At 35.6% G+C, this 24531-nt stretch overlaps 1 protein-coding gene across 2 annotated transcripts in view; it reads right to left on the bottom strand.

The window, feature by feature from the left end:
- ANGPT1 (angiopoietin 1) overlaps positions 1-24531 on the bottom strand; it is a 237599-nt gene that overhangs the window by 55417 nt on the left and 157651 nt on the right. Inside the window, exons 4-5 of one of the 2 annotated variants that reach the window (XM_006093322.3) lie at positions 21942-22174; positions 4009-4130 (exon numbers count right to left, since the gene is read on the bottom strand). In XM_006093322.3, the coding sequence (XP_006093384.1) occupies positions 4009-4130; positions 21942-22174 (355 nt within the window). The remainder of the gene's footprint in view (positions 1-4008; positions 4131-21941; positions 22175-24531) is intronic. The other variant, XM_006093323.3, reaches the window with a different exon arrangement.

Genomic DNA, 24531 nt, shown 5'->3' with positions numbered 1-24531 from the left:
TAGTCTGCAATTGATTCCTTTGTTACAAAGTCTGTGTTCAATATCTAATAACTATATGTTTGGGGCAAGTTATTTTCCTAAAATAGAAATAATGGGAGCATCTATTTCGTAGAGTTGTTGAAGAGTAAACATGTGACTACATATGAAGTTCTTAGAATGTGACCTGGCAAAATATTAGCGATTAATACATTTGAACTACTGTGTTAATCAGCTCCTAAATGACATTGGGGGAATTCACACCATATTTGTTCTTACTAATGCCAAGCTATGTGAATATAATAATGGTTTTAAAACAAAATGTTCAACCTACAAAAAAATGCAGATATATCCAGCTAAAGTATCCATCTCCACATTAGACCATTACTACTTGTGAGAGGATTCATGATCATAAAGGAAACAGATAAAACAAGGGAATGCACACCGAAGTCAAGAAGTTATCAAAGTCTTTCTCCCTTCTGCTCAGTTATCTCCCCCCTCACCATACTGTGCCATTATTTCCATTAAAACTAAATCTGGTAACCGCCCTGACCAGAAGAGGAGTGAATGGCCATGGGGCCATTTCTACAGTGATAAAAATTTGCTTGTTACAGTCTGTACTAATTTCACTGCTAATCTGTTCAGGCTACAATGTTTTCCTAGGCCCAAATCTCATAAGTTTAATCCAGATATTTAACATTTGTGGATTTAATATTTCAGATTTTATTTATTCAGGAACCCTGAAGCTCCATAATATGCAAAATTCATCATTCCTCAGGGGTGTAAATTTAAATCATGCAATCCTGGTGAAATCAACATAGGAGTCAGCCACTGAACTAATGAACTGGATCCTCCAAGCCACTCCTTTATATAAATATGAAAAGCACATTTATTCAAGTTAATGAGTTATTATTCAAGTTTATGAGTTTGAGCTGTTCAAGATAATGAGTTAAGATTGGCTATTTTTCTTCCACCCTAAAAGGAGTGTGGCTCTGCAAATGGCCTATGCATCATTTGTATCTCAAAACATTTTGAACTAGAATAGAGTTGTGGTTATAAACGAATTAAAGGTCGTGGAATGATCAAAACTGTATTTGTAATGTCTGCACCATGGCCACAAGGCGTATTGGTGATGGAGTGAAAAATATTCTAAAAGTGTGCATGTTAATCTAAAAACTTTAAAACTTATTTTATTTTTATATTCATATATATATCATAGAGTCATTAGGAATCTAAGAGGAGGGTCACAGTATTTTTAGTTAACTGTATTGTCCTAATCAAGCTATGTTACAGCTGAGCTAACAATAATTTAGGGGTCCTTCGAGGTCTTGGGCGGGACTGTGAGTAGTTACACACAGCATTACGTTAGCTCCACTACTCCACCCCAAGACAGTTTCTGGCCACTTTACATGCTCTGTGTACGGTGGCACTGTGTGCAGTGTTTACATGCCTGTGTGTGTGTGTAAAATGAACTGAAGCTTAAGTATGATTTTAAGATATCAGCAAGCACAGTAGGAAGGCTTAATGTCAAAGGATTTAAAAGGCTCTTCCTATAACAGTGATGGCGAAACTATGACACGCGTGTCAGGGGTGACACGTGAACTCATTTTTTTGGTTGATTTTTCTTTGTTAAATGGCATTTAAATATATAAAATAAATATCAAAAATATAAGTCTTTGTTTTACTAAGGTTGCAAATATCAAAAAATTTCTCTATGTGACACGGCACCAGAGTTAAGTTAGGGTTTTTCAAAATGCTGGCACGCCGAGCTCAAAAGGTTCGCCATCACTGTCCTATAAGTTACCCTTTCTCTTTGCTCCTAGACTTGCCATTGTAATGTCACAGCTTGTTTTTTAAAAGGCCATGAAGCACTTGATTCAGTGACATCTTTCACTGAAGCCCAAAATGAAAAAACAGGTGAAACCAAACTTCTCTGGTAGGTGGCCAGGTAGCAATGTATAGACCTGTGCCTGCCACCTCTTCTCCTTGTGCTTTCTCCCCCACCTCCAGCTATATGCATGGCCTCTTTTTAGGGTAAAATTTTGTCCTAACAAAGGAAAAAAACAAACATTAAGCTAACTTAAACCACTAATCCTTACTGAAATCAGTAGAGAGAGAACACGGGTAGAGACTTTCCACCTTGACAATTGTGTGACATCTGACAAATTGTTTCTAAGATTCATTTCCCTGGCCAATCAAAGGAATTTAACAACAGGAAGACTAAATAAGTTAGGCTTACTTATGATGCACTACATAGAAGTGTTAATGTTACCATCAACTGAACAGTCATTCATTCATTCATTTCAGCACATACTTCTTGAGGACCTATGATGTGTCAGAAACTCTGCTGGGTCCCAGGAAATCAAAATATAAAGGTACATACAGTGGAATACCGCTTGGCCATAAAAAGAAGGGAATCTTGTCATTTGCAACAGCATGGATGGACCTTGAGGATATGATGCTAATAGAAGTAAGTCAGAGAAAGACAAATATCTTATGATTTCACTTATTTGTGGAATCTAAAAAATAAAACAAACAAAACTCATAGATACAGAGGACAGATGAGCTGTCAGAGGGAAAGGGGTTTGCAAGGTGGGCAAAATGGATGGAAGGGGTCGACCATATGGTGATGAGTAGACATTGCAGTGATAACTTTGTACTATATACAAATATCAAATTATTGGGTTATACACCTGAAATTAATATAACATTATATACCAATTGTACTTCCATTAAAAAAAGGACAATAAAAGATAAAAGGATACAAGTCTTGGCCTTGTAGAATTCTGGTATGAGGAGGTCATGCAGGTTTGTTGGAGGGAACCAGGGAAGGCCTTCCAGGAGCATTTGCAGGCGCCCAGAGGAAATAGGGTCAGGGCTGGTTTAGGGGGAAAAGGGAAGAAAGTTGTTCCTTCCTTTGAAGAAGCATTGCAGGGGCAGCCTGGCTTCTTGGGCTCTAGGGCAGTGGTCGGCAAACTGCAGCTCACGAGCCACACGCGGCTCTTTGGCCCCTTGAGTGTGGCTCTTCCACAAAATACTGACTTCTGCGCATGGGCCACGAAGTTTTAATCGCACTGTACGTGCGCGCCCACATGTGGTATTTTGTGGAAGAGCCACACTTAAGGGGCCAAAGAGCCGCATCTGGCTCGAGAGCCGCAGTTTGCCGGCCACTGCTCTAGGGCATCTAGCTGACACTTTATATTAAAGAGCAGGGCTCTCCTCAAGGGTTTGTAAAACCCTGCTTCAAACAGACTGTCTCTATCACTATACGTCTACAGTATAATTATCTGTGTAATTGTCTGTCTTCGCCACACACTGGGAACTGTTTGTTCTGTATTATGTCCCTAGTCAGTGTATTTGCTAGTATTTGACTGGCAAATGAACAACATACACTTAATATGTATTGAATGAAGGAACGGATTGATGATTTAATGGATAAATAGGGAGAAAGAGTATATAAAAGAGAAATGACAGCAGGAAGATAATGGTTTCTTACTTCAAAGTTTACTTTGGATCCTGTTCAACATACTGATGAATCCTACCCTCCAACCCACTCTTTTAGGTAAATACGAAAAGCAAATCCTTTTGTGTTTAAGATAGAATGTGTTTCTCTCACCCCAGCAGAAGCAGTGATTCTGGAAATGTGTCCCTAGCCCCCTCTGCACAGTGTCTGGACTGTGGATGATGTGTGCCATCTGGGTCCTTGGGACTCCTTCCCGGCACTTGAAGTATATATGACTTCAACATGCAATCTGAATAAGGCAAGCATTTATAAGCAATGGGACATTCTAGGAATGAGAAAGAATAAATAAGAAAACTTTGTGTAAAAGAGGGATGGTAGGTGTGGGACTTGGGGGAGGTCTGTACAATAGATTTTCATACTTTATGGACCTGGGAAACAGAGTATTTTTTGAGAGAAAAGAGCTCAGGCATATATATTTTCAGTTTAACAAGCTCACAAATCAATCTGATTATTTAGCAATTCAACTAGGTTCTGTTTTACATCTCATAAACAAACACTTCTGGTTTTACCTTTTTGGGTTCTGGCATATTATTAATATAAATAGTGTAGATTCCACTTTTATTAAAACCAGCTTGATATACATCTGCACAGTCTCTAAATGGTTCCTCTTTTTTTCCTCCCTTTAGTAAAACTGCAAAAAAAAAAAAGATTGCAATATATGAATAAAAGTATCAGTACCATTAGTACCCAAATGGACTTCAAGTATAACTAAGCAAGTCTTCATTTCCTCCAAACAAATGTCAATATTGCATTTAATGAAAAATTTATCATAAAAATACTAGATTTTGAGGTGAATTACAAAATTACAAAGCTTAAGAAAAAAACCTGCAGAGCAATTTTCAACTGAATACTTTTTAAATATTTTGCTTAATTTTTTTTCCCTGCCCCGCCCCTACTTAATTTTTTAAATCTTGTTTTTCTCTAAAGGTTCTCCAGAACATCAAGTCAACTGGCATGATTATGTAATACCTCTAATCAGTAACAATTATGTCAATATTCCTGCAAAATTTCTAAAAAGTTCTTACCTACATTTCATAGGAAAGTTTTTTAAAGTGCGGACGCGTTTTTTGGAGGACAAAGAGATGAAGATAACAAATTCAAACATAAAAATACAGTATGGAGACTTAAAACACTAAAAGTAGGCAGGACTGTTCTTTCCATGGCTTTAAAATGGAAGAAGTTCTAGAATTTTTAAATTAAAAAAGACAACTCCCAAAATAATTATATTCAGAAAGTAGAAAAGAATCTCTGACCTAATTTAAACTATCTAGAAAGACGAGGAAACTGAACTTTGTTCTTTATTCAATGCCCTATAGTTAAACTATTAGGTAGATAATACACACAAAAATGAAAGTAAGGTTTGAAATTAAATGATATAGGGAAAGAGTTCCAAAAAAGCTGTAAATCCAGTGGAAAATAAATTTAATTGGAGATAGTCTTTACTGAGAACTTTATTTTATTTACTAAGCTTCATCCATTAAGTTCTTATTAATGAGATCAAGCTATGAAAATTATTCATATTTAATAGTATTTAGCTGTGGGTGGTATATTTATAAAATATTTATGATGTAGTATTTCCTAATAAATATATATTATTTTAGTAATTGGTGTCATTAAACCTTTTCTAGAAGATTAATAAGTTTATCATCTTGTTATAATTGTGTTATTTAATAAATATTTGCTTTTAGTCACTGAGTTGCAATGGTCTTTTATAATAAAAATAGAAAAGGTAAACTATGAATCAGTGCTTTTAAATTCTTTGTCAGTCTAAAATACTAGCCTGATTTAAACTTAAGATGCACTATGTTACTAATTTATAGGCAATTAAAAATAAACAGTCTAATCTTGGTAGAAAGAAGGACTATCTCAATATAAATATTTTAAATTTTCAGAAATACTTATATTTCAAGAAAATGAAATATCCATATCAGACATGTTGCCACAACAAAAATTTAGAATTATTTAACAGTATCATGGTTTTTCTCTATAGCTCATGTCTGCACTAATGGTTTTACCTACTTGTATTAATAATTACATTTAAACACCACCATTACAATAGCAATATAAACACAGAATAGGTAATTCACAGGATTGCAGGTTTATATGATAATGAAGAAGTATTGTACAGAATATATGCAAATAGCAACTGAAAAATAAATACTTACTCAAAAGCCATCTGAAATATTGGGCATGTCAATAAATTATATAAAGTTGTTATCATTGTCAAAAACATCGATGCAATTCACTTGTGCTTGCCTATTTTCAGCTAATGGACTGTTATTTTCCACAAAAAAATGTTTTAAGTTCTAAATGCTTGATTTTCTTTTGTTGAAATGTGGAAATAACCAAATTAGATACAAAAAAAAAGAGTTGAAAAGAAATACCAACTAAATTTATGATCTCTTAAGAGGATGAACAACACAGGAAGATGTGGTCAACAGAAAATCAATGGCAAACCCATTTTTCTTTTTGGGGTGAAAGATAGGGAAGGTCATTTATCTAAGGAGAAAATGCTTCTTCTCATTGCATATACCACTTCCTGCCCTCCCTTAGTTAGTTATCTAGGGAGAGTACATTCCCTTCCCACTCTTCTGCCACCTCCCTCCCCTTTTCTTTTCCTCTTCAGGAAGGTGTGGGTAAAGAGGCTGTTGTGTGGGAAGCTATTTCATACACATTTTAAATAACCAAGAAAAATTGTTATTATCTTGTTTTTCTGCAAACTAATTATATACAAATGATGTCCAAACCATGAATGTTATCATTGTTATGAATGTTTACAACTGGAAAAATGGCTTTAGGATTCTACTATAAAAGGTACAAGTAGTACTATGATTATACTAAGGATTCGTTGCTATAGCAACATATCTAATACAGATATTTGATTTTCTTGAAATGTAATTTGGTATTTTTGAAAAACTGAAACACTTGCAGTCTTCCCCGAAGAAATAGTCCTTTCCTTCTAAGAAAATTAGATTGCTTGTTTTTAATTAGAGTATTAAAACATTTTAGAGTATTAAAACATTTAAAATCAACTTAAAAGCTTCATTCACAGCTTACTTTTGATATCTGTATTATATACTGTGGTTTGAAAAGGGCTCCTTCTGTAAGAGTAGACTGACCTTCAGAGTTTTTCTTTCTATTTTGATCTATAAAGTGGGGTGGTAATACACATTTCTGAGGCACGAGTATGAATTATGTAACAGAGCCAAGTGATTGAATTACAGTAAGTACTCAAGAAATGTAGTTATTATTGTTGTTATTATGGCATTATAATATTATGGTATTAAAATATTATTAATAATAGCATTACATTATTATTTTCTCTTATGGAAGGATACTAGCAAGCTATGGAAAGCCAGCCAGTCTAGTTAATGGAGTGGTGGATGCTGTTGTTTCCTACCCTCAAATACAAATATTACAGCTGACTAAATACAGGGCAATTACAATTGACTGGTTACTGGTAGGATTAGAACTGGACTCTCCCTGTTAAAGTTGGCTAATTGGTGTATTTTATTCATTGACTACATCAGGTCATACCATCATTGCTTAAGTCTAAAAAACCCCACAAAACCCAGGTAATCTAATCTTGTGGTATACTGTAAGCTTTATCTGAATAGTTAACACTTAAGGATTATTTCAGATGAAATGATATAGGAGGTATATACCAAAGTTGATTATAGAGGTTTTAATCTCATAATTTAAACTTGCAAGACTAATTATTTTCTTCATTAAGTACCAGAGAGTTCTGAAATTCAGTGTTATGATTAGCTACTGTAAGACTAGACACATAATAAACATTTTCAAACATAGAAAGACAAGAACAAAGATGAATTCACTGAAGATTACAAGTGTCAGAGTTATGGATAAATTTTTGTAGGATATCTCGAAATTAAAAAAGATGGAAGATGTAAAAAGAAAAAAATAAATAACACAAATGGAGCCACTTTAAAGTGGAACCGAGCTGCCATCCCAGAGGAACTGCCTTGCAAGTCTTACTTCTCCAACCTTTGGAATGCTAAAACAGGGCAAAATAACCTGTGGACTGGGCCTACAGTAACAGTGTGTCCCAAACACCTGTTTGTAAAGATACCAGGAAGTCAGATCTACGACTACTGGACTGATGGCTACCCAGGCTGAAAATTAAAAACACTGTTTAGAATTAGCATCACTATGTTAGCTTATCTGCACCAATAGAAAGGCCTTCCTTCTATTGACATAATTCCCCTTCCCTTTCTCATAAATTCTCTTTGCTTTGTCTTCTAATCAGAACACTGCTGGGTTTCTGCCTGAACCAATGCTTCCCAAAGAGCTGTTCTTTCTTGATTTCAAATAAATGCTTGTTGCCTCTCACTTTGGCCTTTTACTTTGAGGTTAACAAAGAATGTCTGGAGGAATGCATGGTAATGACAAAAGGTAGATAGGGGAAACCTGATGGAAGAGGATGAAAGAAGCACTAACTGGACAGAACTGGGGAGAGTGATCTGGAGACCTGATAGAGGTGTTCAGCTATCTGTCAATGTGGTTAGACTTCTTTGTAATAATAAACCGGTTTAAAAGCAGGCATTAAAAAATAGATCTTTGAGCAAGGCCTGCAGACTGAAGGGTCCCGGGTTTGATTCTGGTCAAGGGCACATGCCCAGGTTACAGGCTAGATCCCAGTAGGGGGCGTGCAAGAGGCAGCTAATCAATGATTCTCTGTCGTCATTGATGTTTCTCTCTCTTCCTCTCCCTTCCTTTCTGAAATCAATAAAAATATATTTTTTTGAAAATAGATCTTTGCATCTAAAAGTTCCTTCTTTGACCACATACTCTTATCGTTTCCTCTCCCATTCTTTAATGCTTCATGACTTTGTCTTTTCTCTAAGTGGAGTCTAGATCCCATCATTACTACCAGTCCCTTCCTAGCCTCCATTTTCTTTTTTCCTAACTTTGATCTCAGCTTTAGAAAGTAAACAACAGTTGAGAAGAGATAACATCTGAACGAACAAGGCATGTAGAAGAGCATATCTGAACTACATTTCAAGTGCCTGGTGTGCCAATTCAAAGACTTTACCTACACCACTATCAGCAAGTAAAATCATTCTTTTCATTTAGTCTTATCTAAACAACAAAAATGTTCACGATCTAAAGACACAAACAGGTGCATGTCTGTCTTTCACCAGCCAACATTCAGTCAATATGCAACCGGAGACCCTGACTCCAGCAGCTATTGACTTTATCAGGCTCTTCCTTTCGTTTGTCCAAACAGTTTCAATCCAGATGGCATATCTGCCACCAGGCTGACTTCAGGGAAGAACCATGAAAGTTGAGGCAGAGGGTCACTTCAATTCAGATGAACCCTCAAGAGAAAACTTCCTGGAATGTAGAATTGATAGTTATGAGTCTCAGCAGACCTAGTAGAAAACACAGATGGCGATTAGCCTTGCTATCAGAGACAATGTAAAAAGCCAAAGCCCTTGAATCCTACTCATTTCCCAATAAGCTGCTATAAAGAAATTGATTCTTCAAGCATTCCTTTTAAATCTTAGATGTGGCTCATCATTCATATCTCTCCAGTATTTAGCAAACATCAGAGTGAATGTGGATCAAGTTGCTGGTTTAAGGATAATAATCTTTGTAGTACTTTTTGGCCATCATCATCAAGGAGATTGTAGTACTAGGAACTGCCATAAATCTGTGATTTTCAATAGGACAGGTCACTGAAGTTCACTGAGCATATGGATGAAAAACCCCCGGCATATCTGACAATATGAAAACAATCAAATGATTCATTAGATTCTGTACACTTGAGACAGGTGTGCAGGCATTTCATGGAAAGCCCACTTAAAGACACTTCCTAGAATCTTAATTTGTTTGAAAGGACTTTTAGAAGTGGAAGAAGGTAATCCCTTATACTTCAAGGCTGTGGGACGATTAAAGGAAGGTTTGCAGGCAATATTCAATATTTCAATATTTTGTGAACATGTGTTAAGGTGAGAGAGACTTAGCAATGATTTAATAAATCCATAGCACATATATACATAGCAACACACATACATAAAACCTTTATGATTCTAAATTAAAAATTTCAAAGTTGATATTTTATCTCATATAAAACTCGAAGATCATTTACTTGCTGCATTACTATTTTAAATTTTTTTATAAAAAAGGGCTGTTTACTCTCATTTAAATTACATATGTGTAACTATTTTGTGGACAATCTGTCAGCTCTTAATTACCCATCATCTCCTTGGTTGAGCTATGAGCATGAGCTTAATAAAATCAACTAGCATTAACTGAACACTAATTATGTATACTCAACTCTGATTTCATGTGCTAAGTATGTTTCATATGCTTCATTTCATTTAATCCTTATAAACACTTTTGAGGTAGGTTTGTAAATACATTGCTTTATAAACAAGGAAACTGGGGCTCAGAGATACTACCCAACTTCACAAATACTTGTAAGGAACTCTTTAACTATGAAGCTGAGAATCTTAACTACTTCTTACTCACTTCTGGACTAAAGTCAAACTCAAATAGATCTTCAGTGAGACATCTGTCACGGAGTCCCCAGTGATACTTATCTCCACTGACAATGTCACACCCAGGGTCTTGGGGGAATTAGGACAGGTCTCAATTCTGAATGATTACAGGCTCTTGACATGGAAGCAGGCAATATAAGGAAGAAGATACTAGTAAATGTTGAAATGAGGGTAGAAGAGAGCCACATGTAGCAGAATTATCTGAGAGAGGGGAACTCTCAGCAGAAATGTAAAACAGAACTTCAAAAGCTAACAGAGGGTTATAAAGTAAAAGGTCCTTGAGAAGCCCCACCGAATTTCATCAAGTCTATTCCTTGCAAGTTATGCCAACCAGGATTTAATAATTTCTATATATTATTTTCACAAGGCTAGTTATTTGATTTCCCAGCCTCTGGACTATTAGTTAGAAGTACAAATTTAGAAGAAGGCCTGGTGTGGGGAGGAGAGAGTAGGCATGTGTGTGTGCAACTGTGAGTGTGTGTTGGTGTTCATCTGCTAGAATCAGGCATGAAAACGAAAAACAATTCATAGTAAAAGCTTTTTTGTATGTATGAGGAAAAGACAGTAAAGCTTTAAAAGTAAGCAAAAATAAGAAAGTATAACAGTTTGGGACAGATTACATACTTTTCCAAAGGCATCATGGTATTATGATACATATTGATTCATGCTGATGATAATGAATTTTAAAAATTGTAAAGCTTTAATTTTATTCAATTTGAATAAAATTTGATTAAAGTTTGATTAGTGTATTTAAATAAATTTTCTAATGCTTCTCTAATGTGAAATTACGCATACATATAACTGAACGTGTATTCAATGTGCATTACATTTAAAGCAACTAAGTATTTTTTTAAAAAATGACTGACAGCTGAAAATGGATTTGCAGGCAACCTTTGTTTAATCCAGTAATCATTCATTTTTCACAAAATATATTTCCATGTTTTCCCTTTGGGCACCCAGATGGGCAGTTAGGAGTGCTACATGACCTTGCCATTTGTTCAGAAGGTCATTTCAGGTGTTTCAAGTGTGTTAATTTCTCATGTAATGTTTTTTAGCATGACTGGGATATACTGATTTTTAACAAAAGATTTCCTATGCATGTGGGAAAGCTTAAAACATAATATACATGTTTTGTGCCTTATTATGAGACAAATTGATTTCAGCAAGAGCCATTAAAAATGGAATGAAAGTCCTTGGGCAATGCTGTAAACGTAGAAAGTAGTTGCCAAATGCTTTTGAAAACTGACACACACATACACAAAAACCTCCACTTTGAAGTTTTAAATAAATAAAGGCTGACTGTCACCATAGGTATGGAACTTTGTTTCCTTTTCTTGTGGTGAAATATACTTGAAGAACAGTTCTTAACTACTAGCTGGGGTTCTATGCGGAGTCCTGCTCTGAACTTACGGTGTCCTCTGTCACTCTGAGTGATACAAAGCCACAAGAAGATATGGAATGGTTGATAAAAGTTATAAACTGTGCATGTTTGTTCAGGCCACCAGGAAAATTCCCAAGATGTGTGGCACTATTCTGCTAAGCAACCTGGCAGAAGTGCTGGGACTGGAATGCAGAAGTCTTGAGTCCTGTTCCTTCTAGACCATTGTGTCCTGCCCTCCAGGTGACATATGCCATAGCTGTTCTAAGACACTGGTGAGGAGGCCACCTCAGATTAAGTCCTAGTTTTAGGGACATGGGCTGCATTAATTACGACTGAGTTTGATTTATTTGTGCATTTATAAGTGTGTACATGAGGCCAAAACAACTGGTAACACCTTCTATGAGAACCAAATCTCCACTTAAAATAAAATCCATGGTTCAAATTCACTGTTCTAAAGGAAATCACGCTGGTTGTGAAAACAGAATGTTCAGACCTAAAATAATTATGAATACATGAAAGGACACAATAAAAGTAAAAGAGATTTGACTGAGTTGGTATCACATTTAATAATTTATCTTCAACATAAACTCATTGAAAAGGTAGGTTATTCTTGGTGGGTCACATGTTAATGTGATTTGTTACTGAAGTTGGTCCCACTCAGAATGTGAACACCCAGCCAATAGTAGGAAGAAATTACAGTGTTAGAATTAGTTATGATGCTGGCATCTTAAAAATAAATGATGAACTTCCATGGGAAGCTAAAAACGTTTTTAATCAATAGTTTTAAAGGTTCTTTGCTACTGACTTTAGAAAAACCTTATGTTAAAAAGCAACATCTAATTTTTATGTAAGGCTATGAAAGCGTAAGAGAAGAAGGCATGGAGTTTGCTCACAGTAATGTTGGAACATCAAGGCAACACTCTTTTTTTGTGGCCTTTCACCCTGGTAGCTGCCAGGCCCAGCTGGAACCAGGAGATATCCCTTTTCAGATAGTCTCGTTTCTGAAGCTGAAACTCTAATTCCAAAAGTGAATTAACCACAAAATTTCAAATCTCCCCCAAAATATGTGGTTTAGAAATAGTTCATGGGAAAGGTCAAGGACTATATTATTTTTTATTTTGTTATCATTAGTTTGGCTATTCACTATTCACACAATTTTTTTTCTACAGAAATTGCAACTTTTCGAAAGACAGATAACATGCTCCATCAAAAAAGGAGAAATATACCACTTCCAAAAATAAACAGTCACTTTCCCCTTAAGCCATTGGGTTTTATGAAAGGAAGTGCTAGAAAGTGTGGTTCATTTTAAGGAAACTGTAAATGTTTAACATATAATTTTCTGTCAAGATAAAGCATTTCCCTCATTAAATGGGAACAAGTGCTCACTGTTGTGTTCAGCAGATGACTTCCTGTATTTTTCTTTCTCTTTCTACCTAATGTTAAATTGTGCATTACACGCAGTCAACGAAAAACCAAATATTTTACTCAGTCAACGAAATGATCTTTTCTATTTTTATCAATGTTTATATGAGTGACAGTCAAAAACTTTTAATTTCCTCCCATCGCTTGTGATGTTTTTAGAGTCATTCTTAACTCAAGGGACTTGTAAGAGGAGTTCAAACTATCTTATCCATTGACTGAATGATTTACTTCACAAAATCAATAGACACTGCACAGGAGGTAAATTCCTTTCAGATGGTAGAATTATTCTGAGAACAGAGCCAAATGTCTCCTCAGCACTGGGAAGTAAGCAAATGCCTCATTTACCCTTTTCAGAAGTCCAGAGGACCGAAAATAATGATCAAACGTTCCATACCACTGCAATCGGCCTCCGGGAAAGACACTAAAACCACATAATTTGGATCACTTAACTATTTGTAGTATCAGTCACCATGTCTTTCAGATGATGTGAAAGAAGTCTTTAAAATGAACTTCATGAGAAGCTCCTTATGATTTGAATTTGAACTTCCTACTAGAGGGCATGAAGTATAAAAACATCCTCATGTCTCAGCATTTATTTTTAAGTTTTTTTAATCCTCTCTACCTTGTGTGCCTTCCTAGCCAAAACTGTTAATCTGTCCTTTGGCATTCAAGATTCTGGGATGTGGGTAGACAACATTTCCTGCTTTTCTTTCTCTTACTCATTCTAGTCTTTGACCTACGCCATTGAGCATACACTACAACCAAATTCTCCCTAGAGAAGGTCATCCAGTTCCAAAATTCAGTTCTCAGTCTGTTTTATTTTTAATTGACTTTCTGCTTATTTGCAGTTAAGTAGATCTTTCATAACAACATTTTCTACCTGCCATATCACTGCTCACTACTAGGTTTTCTCTGATTCTGTTTTCTTTTTGGTCTGTTTTTATCTGTCCCTGAAAGAACTCCCAATTTTCTGTCTTTGGTTTTACATTCTTATTATTTTTAAATGGGTTCATAATCTTAGTATGTCAAGCCTCTGAAATTGTACATAAATTTGTGTGGGTACTTGCACTAGGTAGGGAAGAAAGGTAGGCTAGTTTTCATCAGATTCTGAAATGGATCTATAAACCCCCAGTTGGTTGAGTCATTGCTTTACACACACTTTACACATGACTTCATTTGCTGCATGGCTTTACCACCTGTCTTCTCTGAGGACACACCTATCTATAGATGGCCATCCAGATTGCTCTTCTGAATTTCAAATTCTGATTCCTCTACCTTTACAGATTTTAATTGTCCCACAGTTAGCTCAGGCAATGTGCTCAAACTAAACTCATTATCTTTCCCCCTTAAACTTGTTGCTTTTCACACATTGCTGATTTTAAGGATGTCATCAACATCCCCTCAGTTACTCAAACCCAAAACTTGGAAGTTATGTTTAACTCTACTTCTGATAAGTCATTATTTCTTATTGATTCTAATTCTTCTTTGTTCACAAATTCCCCTTCCACCTGCCTTTCCATTTGCCCCTATTTGCTACTGACCTTATCATTTCTCTCCTAGGAGATCCTTTTGAGAATCTGATGAAAACCACCAACTCTACCTTTCCTCGCCATCTGAGCTCTGCACATACACTGCCTTCTTCATTTTGAAAACTTAGTCATTATCTCCCCATGAAAGCCACTCTGCCTATGTTTGAATTATGGATCAATCTTTTCCAGCCATGTATCCTCACACAAACTGCTCAAGTTCTCTGTCAAATTTATAAAATTGGACCAACCATAGTAGTTTCCTCATACTGTTGGTGTGAGGACAAACTAAATTAATACACAAAGCTTAAGCAATGCCTGAATCATAACAAACATTTAACAAAATCTGCAAGAAGACTCTAGAGAGGCGAGAGTGTGCCCTCGGTCCTTCTGTCTCTGCCATGATTTTAATGTTCTTCCTGTATGTTTTGCTAGTGCCCTGGCATCCTGGCCTCACCTCTAGCTAATAGTTATAGAGAATATAATTGTTCACCTATCTTTCTCCCCTCCCAACTCTAGTTTCCCTGTAACCAAAGACTGAATTACATCTTTCCTCTCTTCCCAGTATTCTGAACAGTATCTGGTATATTGTAGGAACTCAGCAAATATCTGTGAAATAAAAATGGATGAACACCCTTATCCCCAGAAGGAAATCTGAAACAGAATATTCATTGCATAACTATTTTTTGAATGAATGGATAAATGTATGAATCATATCTTGGTATAGCAGAAGTATGCTCCAAGCTGATTTGGACAGTAAGATAATTATTGCACATAATTTTATGATAGAGCCTAAATGACATTTTCTTTTAAAAAATTGTCCTTCCTTTTTTATGCTTTGCTAGTAATTAAATTCGTGATCACATAATATGATGTTTCCCTTGTGTGTGTTCAACATATGTGATGATATTTTAATCACCTATGTACATAGATGACTGGTGAATGTTTGATAGTCATTATCTTCCCCCAAAGAAGTCCAAACCTCGTTTCCATGTCATTATCAGTGTGAACTATTTAATTCCCACATTAACTGTGAATTGCCAAAAGCATGAAGCAATCAGCTAAGTGTTGACGCTATGGTAACATTGAGGGCAATAGACAATATTTCTTTAATGGGTAATGTTCCTAAGAATAAATGTGAGCAAATGTTGGCAGTCAAAGGTTAGACAGAAATAAATGTGTTACCCGAAGTCTTGCAAAGCGGATGCAATTCAGTTTGAAATGACTGTTTGCCTAAGACACCACTATTGTCTGTTTGAAACAAGAAGAAGAAAGTTTGGTGAATTGTTTTGGAAGAAGTGTATATTAACTGTACTTAGCTTAAATGTATCTCATGATAAAGATGTTTTGGTAGGAGAAATTCTATTAAACTAAACAAAAATACTCCCTATACACAAAGATAGATTTATAGTTCCTGGTCCAAACAGGGAAAAGATAAACTTCTAGCCAACACTTCTAGGCATGCTTTTATCATATGACTTTAGTGAGTTATAAGCACTTCAGCAAGCATAAAAATAAAAACAATTACAATTTTTGAGCATTTACAGTCATACATGGCTTAACAATAGGAATACATTCTGTAAAATGCATCTCCTGGAGATATTATCATTGTGTGAACATCATAGAGTACAATTATACAAACCAAGATGGGATAGCCTACTACACACGCAAGCTAGATGGTACAGCCTATTGCTCCCAGGCTACAAACCTGTACAGCATGTAACTATATTGAATACGATAGGCAATTGTAACACAATGGTAAGTACTCGTGTATCTAAACATATCTGAGCATAGAAAAGGTACAGTAAAAATATGGTATAGAAGCTTTAAAATGGTACACTTGTTCAGGGCACTTACCATGAATGGAGTGAGTATGACTGGAAGGTGCTCTGGTGAGTCAGTGAGTGGTGAGTGAATGTGAAGGCCTCAGACATTACGATACTCTGCTGTGGACTTTATAAACTGTGTACACTTAGGCTTCACTTAATTTATAAAAGAATGCTTTTCATTCTTCAATAAGAAGCTAACCTTAGCTTAGTATAACTTTTTTACTTTATAAACTTTTGATTTTTTCTTAACTTTTCAACTCTTATGTAGTAACACTGAGCTGAAAACACAAACACATTGTACAGCTGTACAAAAATATTTCTTCATATTCTTATTCTATAAGATTTTTCTATTTTTAACATTTTTTTAAACCTTTAAACTTTTTTGGTTAAAAACTAAGACACAGGCACACTGAGGTCTACACATGGTCAGAATCTTCAACATCACTCACTGTCTTCCACCTCCACATCTCGTCCCACTGGGAGGCCTTCAGGGTCAGTGACGTGCATGGAGCCCTCACCTCCTGTGATAACCGTGCCTTCCTCTGGACGCCTCCTGAAGGGCCTGCCTGAGGCTCTTCTTGAGGAGTGCCACTCTTTTCAGAAATATGTCTATGGTGGTTTGCTAGATTTGTTTCATTTTTCTCATCATAGATTTGCTTGTAAACAGATAATGTACCATGAACATTCTTCTTTATTAATAAAATCATTTTGGTGTTGGGGTCCATCTTTTCAAACTTTTTAAGAAGCTTATTGTGGTCTGCAAAAGCTTCTGCAAAAACCTTTCACTGTGAATTTTGGGGGTTCTTCTATTTCTTCTCCTGCAGTTTCCCTTTTCTCTTGTGTCTTCTTCAGCCACTGCATTTCAGTTCCAGTTCCTACAACTCCTCATTAACCAGTTCCTCTGGATCCACCTCTAGGAGATCCTTGATGCCATCCTAATCCACACCCAGGATGAAGTGTTTGCCATCAAAATCTCTTAATCCATGGAAAATCCTTTCAAGTCATGAATGAACCTTTCCAGTGTCTTTTTTCCACATGCCATTCATACTCTTTGGTGACATCACCCCAGGCCCAAGCAAGGTTCTTGATGCAGTCATAAATGTAGTAATCCTTCCACAATTGCATCTGTGTTTTCCTCAGTTGCATCAACAGCTTAGGCAAAGGTTTTCCTTTAAAGCTGCCATAATTCCTTGATCCATTGGTTGGATCAAAGAGGTGGTATGTAGAGAGATAAAAAAACCACTTTGATATTGGGATAAATATCCTCAATAAAAGAAAAATGTTTGGAAATATTATCAACAATAAGCACAATCTTAAAAAGTATGTTATTCCACAAACCGTACTTCCCATTTTACTGGCATAGCAATCTAGGAGGACACCCTGGAGAAAGGACTGGGTCATGCAAGACTTCTTATCCTTCTATAGCACACTGGAAATATGTGCTTATTGATATGCTTGAAGGCCCTGGGTTCTTACTGTGCCTGATCACAAAGGGTGTCAATCTGTAGCCTGCAACGTTGTCCCCAAGCAAGACTTAGCATGTCCTTAAATCCCTTGAAGCTGGGTATTGGCTTGGCTTCTTTATGAATAAAAGTCTTTTGTACATCCATTTTCAGAACAGGGAAGTTTCATCCATATTGAATATTTGCTCTGGCAAGTAATTTTCCTCCACAGTCAGCTTATCTGGAGTTTCCAAACATTCTTCAGCTGCCTTCACATCAGCACTCGCAGACTCACCACTCACTTGCACATTATTTAATAAATAATGATTCTTGAGTGGTTCAAACTACCCAGAGCTAGCAGTAAATTCAATATCATGGTCAGGTCCAACCTCTTCTTTCAACAACCTTTTGCTTTGGCTGTGATCATTATGGAGCTTAAAGAGACATGCTTCTGTGCCTAGTCTCCAAACCAGATCATTAGAAGTTTCTTCCTGCCTCATACAGGCCCTTCTTGAATTTTTGTTAGTCTTGTTGCCTTCGATGAAGTAGATTCTTTGACAGCTTCTGTCATTTTATTCTTGTTCTTCGAGATTGTAGATGTGGTGGAATCGGACATGCCTAACTGGTGAGCATTACCCATTGCTGATTTTCCACTTTCATAATCCTTATATTAATTTCATTTCTATGTCAATTACTCAATGTGGCCTCTTAATGGCAACATCAGCAGTGGAGTTTGATGCTTAGGGGTTATAATGAACCAAACAACATGAGATCAAATCAAGCACAAAAGAAAATGATGCAATCAGGAGACCCCATAAACATTATATGCCAACATACTATTTCATAGCAAACTTTTTTTATAAGTAAAAAGAGTACACTCTAAAATAACAATTAAAAATATAGTATAGTAAATACATATGCCTGTAGCATAGTCATTTATTAATCATTATCAAGTATTCTGTCGTGTACATAACCATATGTGGTATACTTTATATGACCAGCATCACAGTAGGTTTCTTCACACCAGCATCACCATGAACATGAGTATTGTGTTGCACTATGATGTTGCAATGGCTACAACATCACTAGGCAATAGGAATATTTCAGCTCCATTATGACCACAGTCATACATGTGGTCCATTGTTGACTGAAACATTGTTATGCAGCACATAACTACACTATAGTTAGGCACTATTTATGGATAGGCAGTGTTTATATCAACCTCTTCTAACTCTTATTACAAACTCATTAGTTGTGTGTTATGATCCCATTTCAGAGATTAAAAAACTGAGGCTAAAAGAAGGTGCTTAGATGATAGTAGTCTGGCATTCTAGAGCACTATATTCAGACATTTTCCATGAAAAAAAATTTACTTATAGATAGCACTTAATAAATTTGTATTTAATTGAATCTTGTCACTTGGAGGGGAAGGAAGGAACTACAGATTAATAAGTCTCTTTGCTTTTATATGCAGTATCTAATATAATCCTTTCCCTATCACACTGTGAAGTAGACCAATTTTACTGAGTTTATAAATGATGAAATGGTTTCATAATAGTTAAATTAGTTGCCAAGGACAGAAAAAACTCCAAAAAAATCTTCCCTTGCCTTGTATTACATTCAGGCTGTCTCCATAAATAACTGAGTCAAGTTGGAACTAGAGGACCCTTAGGGTCAATTAAAATTTTTGGCTTTTTGGATTAAAACACAGTTCATAATGTTTTTGGAAAAAATTTCAAGAACCTACTCTTTGATTTTGAAAAATACACATTTTGGAAAATTGATGCATTTATTGTGATGTAATGATTTAGACATACTTTAATATATTTAAATTTAAAAAACAGAATATTTACATAAAATCTTTTGATAAATAATAAATCCATTTGATAAATGAATTTTTTGTCATAAAAGTCGGGAAAGGTTTTACTTATGTGTTTTAGAATTAGAATAAAATAGAAGTTAATTTTAGTAACTGATATTTAGCCAGCATTATGCTATTAGTCATTTAAAATTTTAAAGTTACCATAACTAAAGATAATGGTGCCAGTGAAAATAATGATATACAAAGAATTAAAATCTTGGTGGAGGCCTTAGTGAGAATCACTTTCCATGTTGTCTCTTATGAGTCCTTAAATAACCAAATATTTAGAATACTTAATTGTGGGATTTATAAAAAGATTAACAAGAAACAAATAAAATCTGTGATTATGAGAATTGGAAAATAGGGCAATAGTCTTACATTAAGATCACAAGTCCTGTAGCTAAATCAGAATTTATTTTAGGATTGTATAATTAAAAAGAAAATAAATATTTAGAGACCTGAAGTTATTAGATAATTTCTGTCTCTATTATTATATTTTTAATATGTTATATCATAGAATAGACACAGTTACTTTTCTCAGACTCTGAGTGGGTGTTATTTATTTTAGAACTGTTTCATTAAAGAGAAAATAAATATTTAGAGATCTGAAGTATTAGACAATTTCTGTCTCTATTATTATATTTTAATATGTTATATTATAGAGTAGACACGGTTACTTTCCTCAGACCCTGAGCATCTATCAGAAGTGCCATCATAACTGTTCAATAAATGTTTCTCGAATTGAACAGATGTTTGGCTGCCTGATGTTGCATCCAAACTCCAAACCTAGCCAAGAATTTTAATTTTGAAGTCATCCCCCAGCTTCTAAAAGTTTAAAGCCACATTTATTAGACAAATACTCAGAGAAGAAGTAAAGTTATGATAAGTAGGCAGACATATGAGCTCTGTGAGAATCACCAGGGCCTGATATTTCTAACATCATGAAAAAAACAGAACTACTTAACTCCATGTGCTTTAAGTCTCAGGATGATAAGAAAAATATGTTTTCAATCTTTCCCCAAATGTATTCAGTTCAATATGAGAATAGATATGTCTCATATTAATACTTAATTTCTAAATACTCATGAGCTCTATTAAAATTCCCTGGCAAAATCCTACCATGCTTTCCTTCCAGTGGGCTCTCACTCAAGGTTTTGGCAGGCTCGGACTCATTAGCAGGTTTTTCCTTCCCAGTCTCATTTCTGAGCACACCCTGACGGAGCTCAGGGAACTCACTGTTTAAAAGATATTCTTTACAGAGAGTGGAAAAGGTTTGTGTTGACTATCTAAAGGAGATGTAACTCAAGGTAATGGAGTATAATAGAGAAATATGAAAAGTCTTTAAAACAAGATCATGATATGGAGTTATCTTCTGCATCCATATCTATGCACGAACGTATGGAATTGAGCTAATTTTTCATAGAGCTGAAGTCCACTACTGAATTAAAGGAGGCCCCACTTTGGGTCTAGTGCATATGCACACTGAATCATTACGTGACTGGCTCTCCTAAGCCATAACTTCATGAGAATCATAACTTTCAGATGTAAGTGGTGTTCTCTTTCACTCATCACCATTTACCATTCCATCCACTCTGGGAAAGGCTGATTAGCAAGCAAAACTACAGAAGATGACCTTAAGCTCCAAACTTTGAAGAGCTCTCCTGAGGTTCAGGAGAGGTTCTGCTTAAAGTGGATAAGTACACACAGGCACTGAGTCAATAATTGTTGGGTGGATGGATGGACAGAGGGATGAATGAGACACAGGCCTGCAATATTTCCAATGGTTAAATAGCTCCAGACATTCTAATAATATTGAATTTTTTTATTTCCAAAGACACCCCAGAATAAATATGCCCAGATGCCCTGGTTACATCTTTTCCACACACAACTAAGCATTAGTGATACGGGTTTTATAATGTGTTAATAAAGACTTTTAGTAACAAAAATTCTTGTCCCCTCATAATAGTTTTTAGAAACATCTATATCTCCCTTTCTTTACAGGCAACTCTTCTCTCCCTCCCACCCCCGCTTCCAGGAAATAATTAATATTAGTTTTAAAATGGGAACCCTCCTGAAACTCTGTCACTGTTACCTAATATTTAACACTGACTAATTTCTGTCCTATATAATTGTCTAACACCACAACACCAAATATTTGTCTGTCACAGTGTCATAAATTTTATCTAAGGCTAAAAAAGACCAAGAGAGAAAGAAGGAACTAGACAGTTCTTTTAGAAAGATACTGTGAATTCAAAAATTCAAGCTTATGAAAACTTGCTCTGAAGTTAAAAATATGAGAACATTGTCAGTGCACACTTTGTCAGATGCTTCTAAAAATAAAGTTCTTTTGCTGCTTTTCCACAGCAATCAATGCAACACAGAAAGTCATATTGAATATGTACTTGCACCATATTAAATAACATATTTATTACCCCAAAGTGAGAAAGAAATTCTTACCACCTTCTTTAGTGAACAGGTTGACGAGGTTATGCACTGTGTCCGTCAGCTCCAGCTGCTGCTTCTGAAGGACACTGTTGTTGGTGGTCGCTCTGTTCAGCTGCTTCCCGAGTTCCTGGATTATATATGTTTGCCGAGTAACCAAGGTTTGGAGAGTCTCCTTCTCTTCCCTTAAGGTGTCCAACTCTTCCTTGTGCTTTCCCTCCAATTCTGAGATTTTATGTTCTAATAAACTACAAGGAATGAAGAAAAGACTTAGTTTTAAAAATGCTATACAAAAAACTGTGATCCCACTAGTTTTTATGTTTATTTAGTTATAAATATTAATTAGATATTTCACCATAGGAATATTTTGTGAGAGATTCACAATATACATATTTGTATATTACATATATAATAGAAGTGACATGTCAAATGAATTATTAGACCAATTGTTGTCAGAGTAATTTTTGTTTCCTAACTATAATTTATATCCTGGGGTTTATCTTATATCCAAGGTAGCTGACTTGGACCCAAACAATTACAGTCTGGACAAGTTGTATACAGTTTGACTTTCATTAAGGCAATAGTTCTAATAAGAGAGAGGAAAAGTTCAGGAAAAAAGTATGGACAAAACAGAGAAACTATTTTTTTACTTACTTTGCTTCATTCATTTGGGATTCTTAAAACATTAACAGTGATTAAATTTCACAACAGTTCTGTGGGCTCAGGGAATAGAATATCCACACAGAAACCATGTGACCAGAGAATAAGCTATGTAAAATCACAATGAATTAGTTTTCTTGGGATTTTTGATACCTGCTCCACTATCAGCTTACTTTATCTTTCAACCTAAGTTTCATAATGAGCCCTAAAAACACCACCAATTTCAAAACCACCACATGAATGGTTCCAAAAAGGAAGACCACCAGCTGGTGGCCTGGTCTTACAACAGGACCTGAGATGTTTTGCTCAGGGCGATGCAGTCTTCCACCGAGAACCTTCTCTCGGGCTCTTCAGAGGATACCCCCCTTGCAGACTGCTCATTAAAATGACAGTGAATGCAGAAGCACTCTTGGACCCTAGCAACTGACTGGAAATAAAAAGCATTTACAGTTTATAGAGTGTATAATGTACTGGTATTCCTTAGAGGAAAAGCCTTATTCAGCTTTCTCAGTTCTGTTTTCAGAAGGTTCCACCAGTTGTTAGTTTACAAGGTGTTATCCAAATGTAACATACCAGACTGGGCACTTAATTTACCTTGGAGAAATACAGCACTGAATCATTTCTATACGTTTTCATAAAAGGGACACTAGGGAATGTTTTAAATTTAATACTTAAATAATAAAACAGAGCATGTTTGAAGAGCCGAATTTTCCAACTCCATATACTGGGAGATGAGCTGGAAGGTCTGATGATCTTTCACACAGATTAAGTGTGAAGATGAGAACTGCTCATGGGCATTCCAGATCTCTGCCAGCAAATCTGTCCTTGAAGAGGATGCGGCCCAGAATGTGGCAGGAAAGTGGCCTGTTGAACCAAGGCTGAAAAACACCTGGATGCTTCTGAGTATAAGACCCTATTAATTTACAGCACCTTTGGTACCCTTCCCAGATTCACACATGAACATTTTGCATTGAGACCTGGGAAGGGCAGCTCTGTGACTTGTGCAAGAAAAGCAAAGGCAGGCCTCTATTCTGAGTTGCGTTCCTTCTACAGAACAACAGTGAAGGGTGCTCAACCCTGACTGAGCCTTAAGCAAATTTGACATAGTGATTTGGGGAAAATGTGATGATCATTAATATCTTTTAAAATGTTTTTGGAAATGAAAAATTTAGGCAAGGAAATCAGAGTAAGATGAAAGACCATATCTCTAAGGAGTACTGATAGGTACGATCCAGAGCCTTTTAGCATTTTCTTCTGTGTCAATACTTGCTGCTGGAAAACTTGGTGGTTGAAAAACAAAACAAACAAAACATATTTCTAATGGCTAAGTGATTAGTGTACGTCTATGGATGTCAGAAGAGGTTTTCTTTGTGCCCATTAATATTTGGCCTTCAGATCTGAGAATTAACCATAATTCATTTTCAGTTTATTTTAAAATTATTTTCATTTCTCCTAAGACAATGATAAGATACAAGATGTCCATAACATAGAGTCAATTGACTTATAAGAAAATTATCTTTTAAATTCATAAGTTATAATATACACCAAGAAACCTCATAATTAACTATTAAAATGATGATACTTTAAAGATCAACATGTGGATGCTATAGTCATATACTACTACATAAAAATTCGAAGTCACTATTTTGTTCCTGAAGTCAGATGAGCATTGGCCTTTTAGTCTTCCTACTCAGTAGGTAACATTCTGGTTTGGAAAATAACACGCTATAGTTATAATTTGTATTTCTAAGTGCCAATAGTGCTCTCAGCACGATGCAAAATGTAAAATGACACTATTATTCCTATTCTAAGGGTTTATTTTTAGAAAGAAAACCTCAAATATAGTAACAGAAGCTATAAGAAACAATTTTAGACATAATACTATAAAAAATATTTGCACCAATGTTTCTCCACTTTCTACTTTGGATGCATTTCTTGCTCATCA

The sequence above is a fragment of the Myotis lucifugus genome, unplaced genomic scaffold, assembly GCF_000147115.1.
Source record: "Myotis lucifugus unplaced genomic scaffold, Myoluc2.0 scaffold_114, whole genome shotgun sequence".
Taxonomy (NCBI): Eukaryota; Metazoa; Chordata; class Mammalia; order Chiroptera; family Vespertilionidae; genus Myotis; species Myotis lucifugus.
This window is presented reverse-complemented; position numbering and strand designations above follow the sequence as displayed.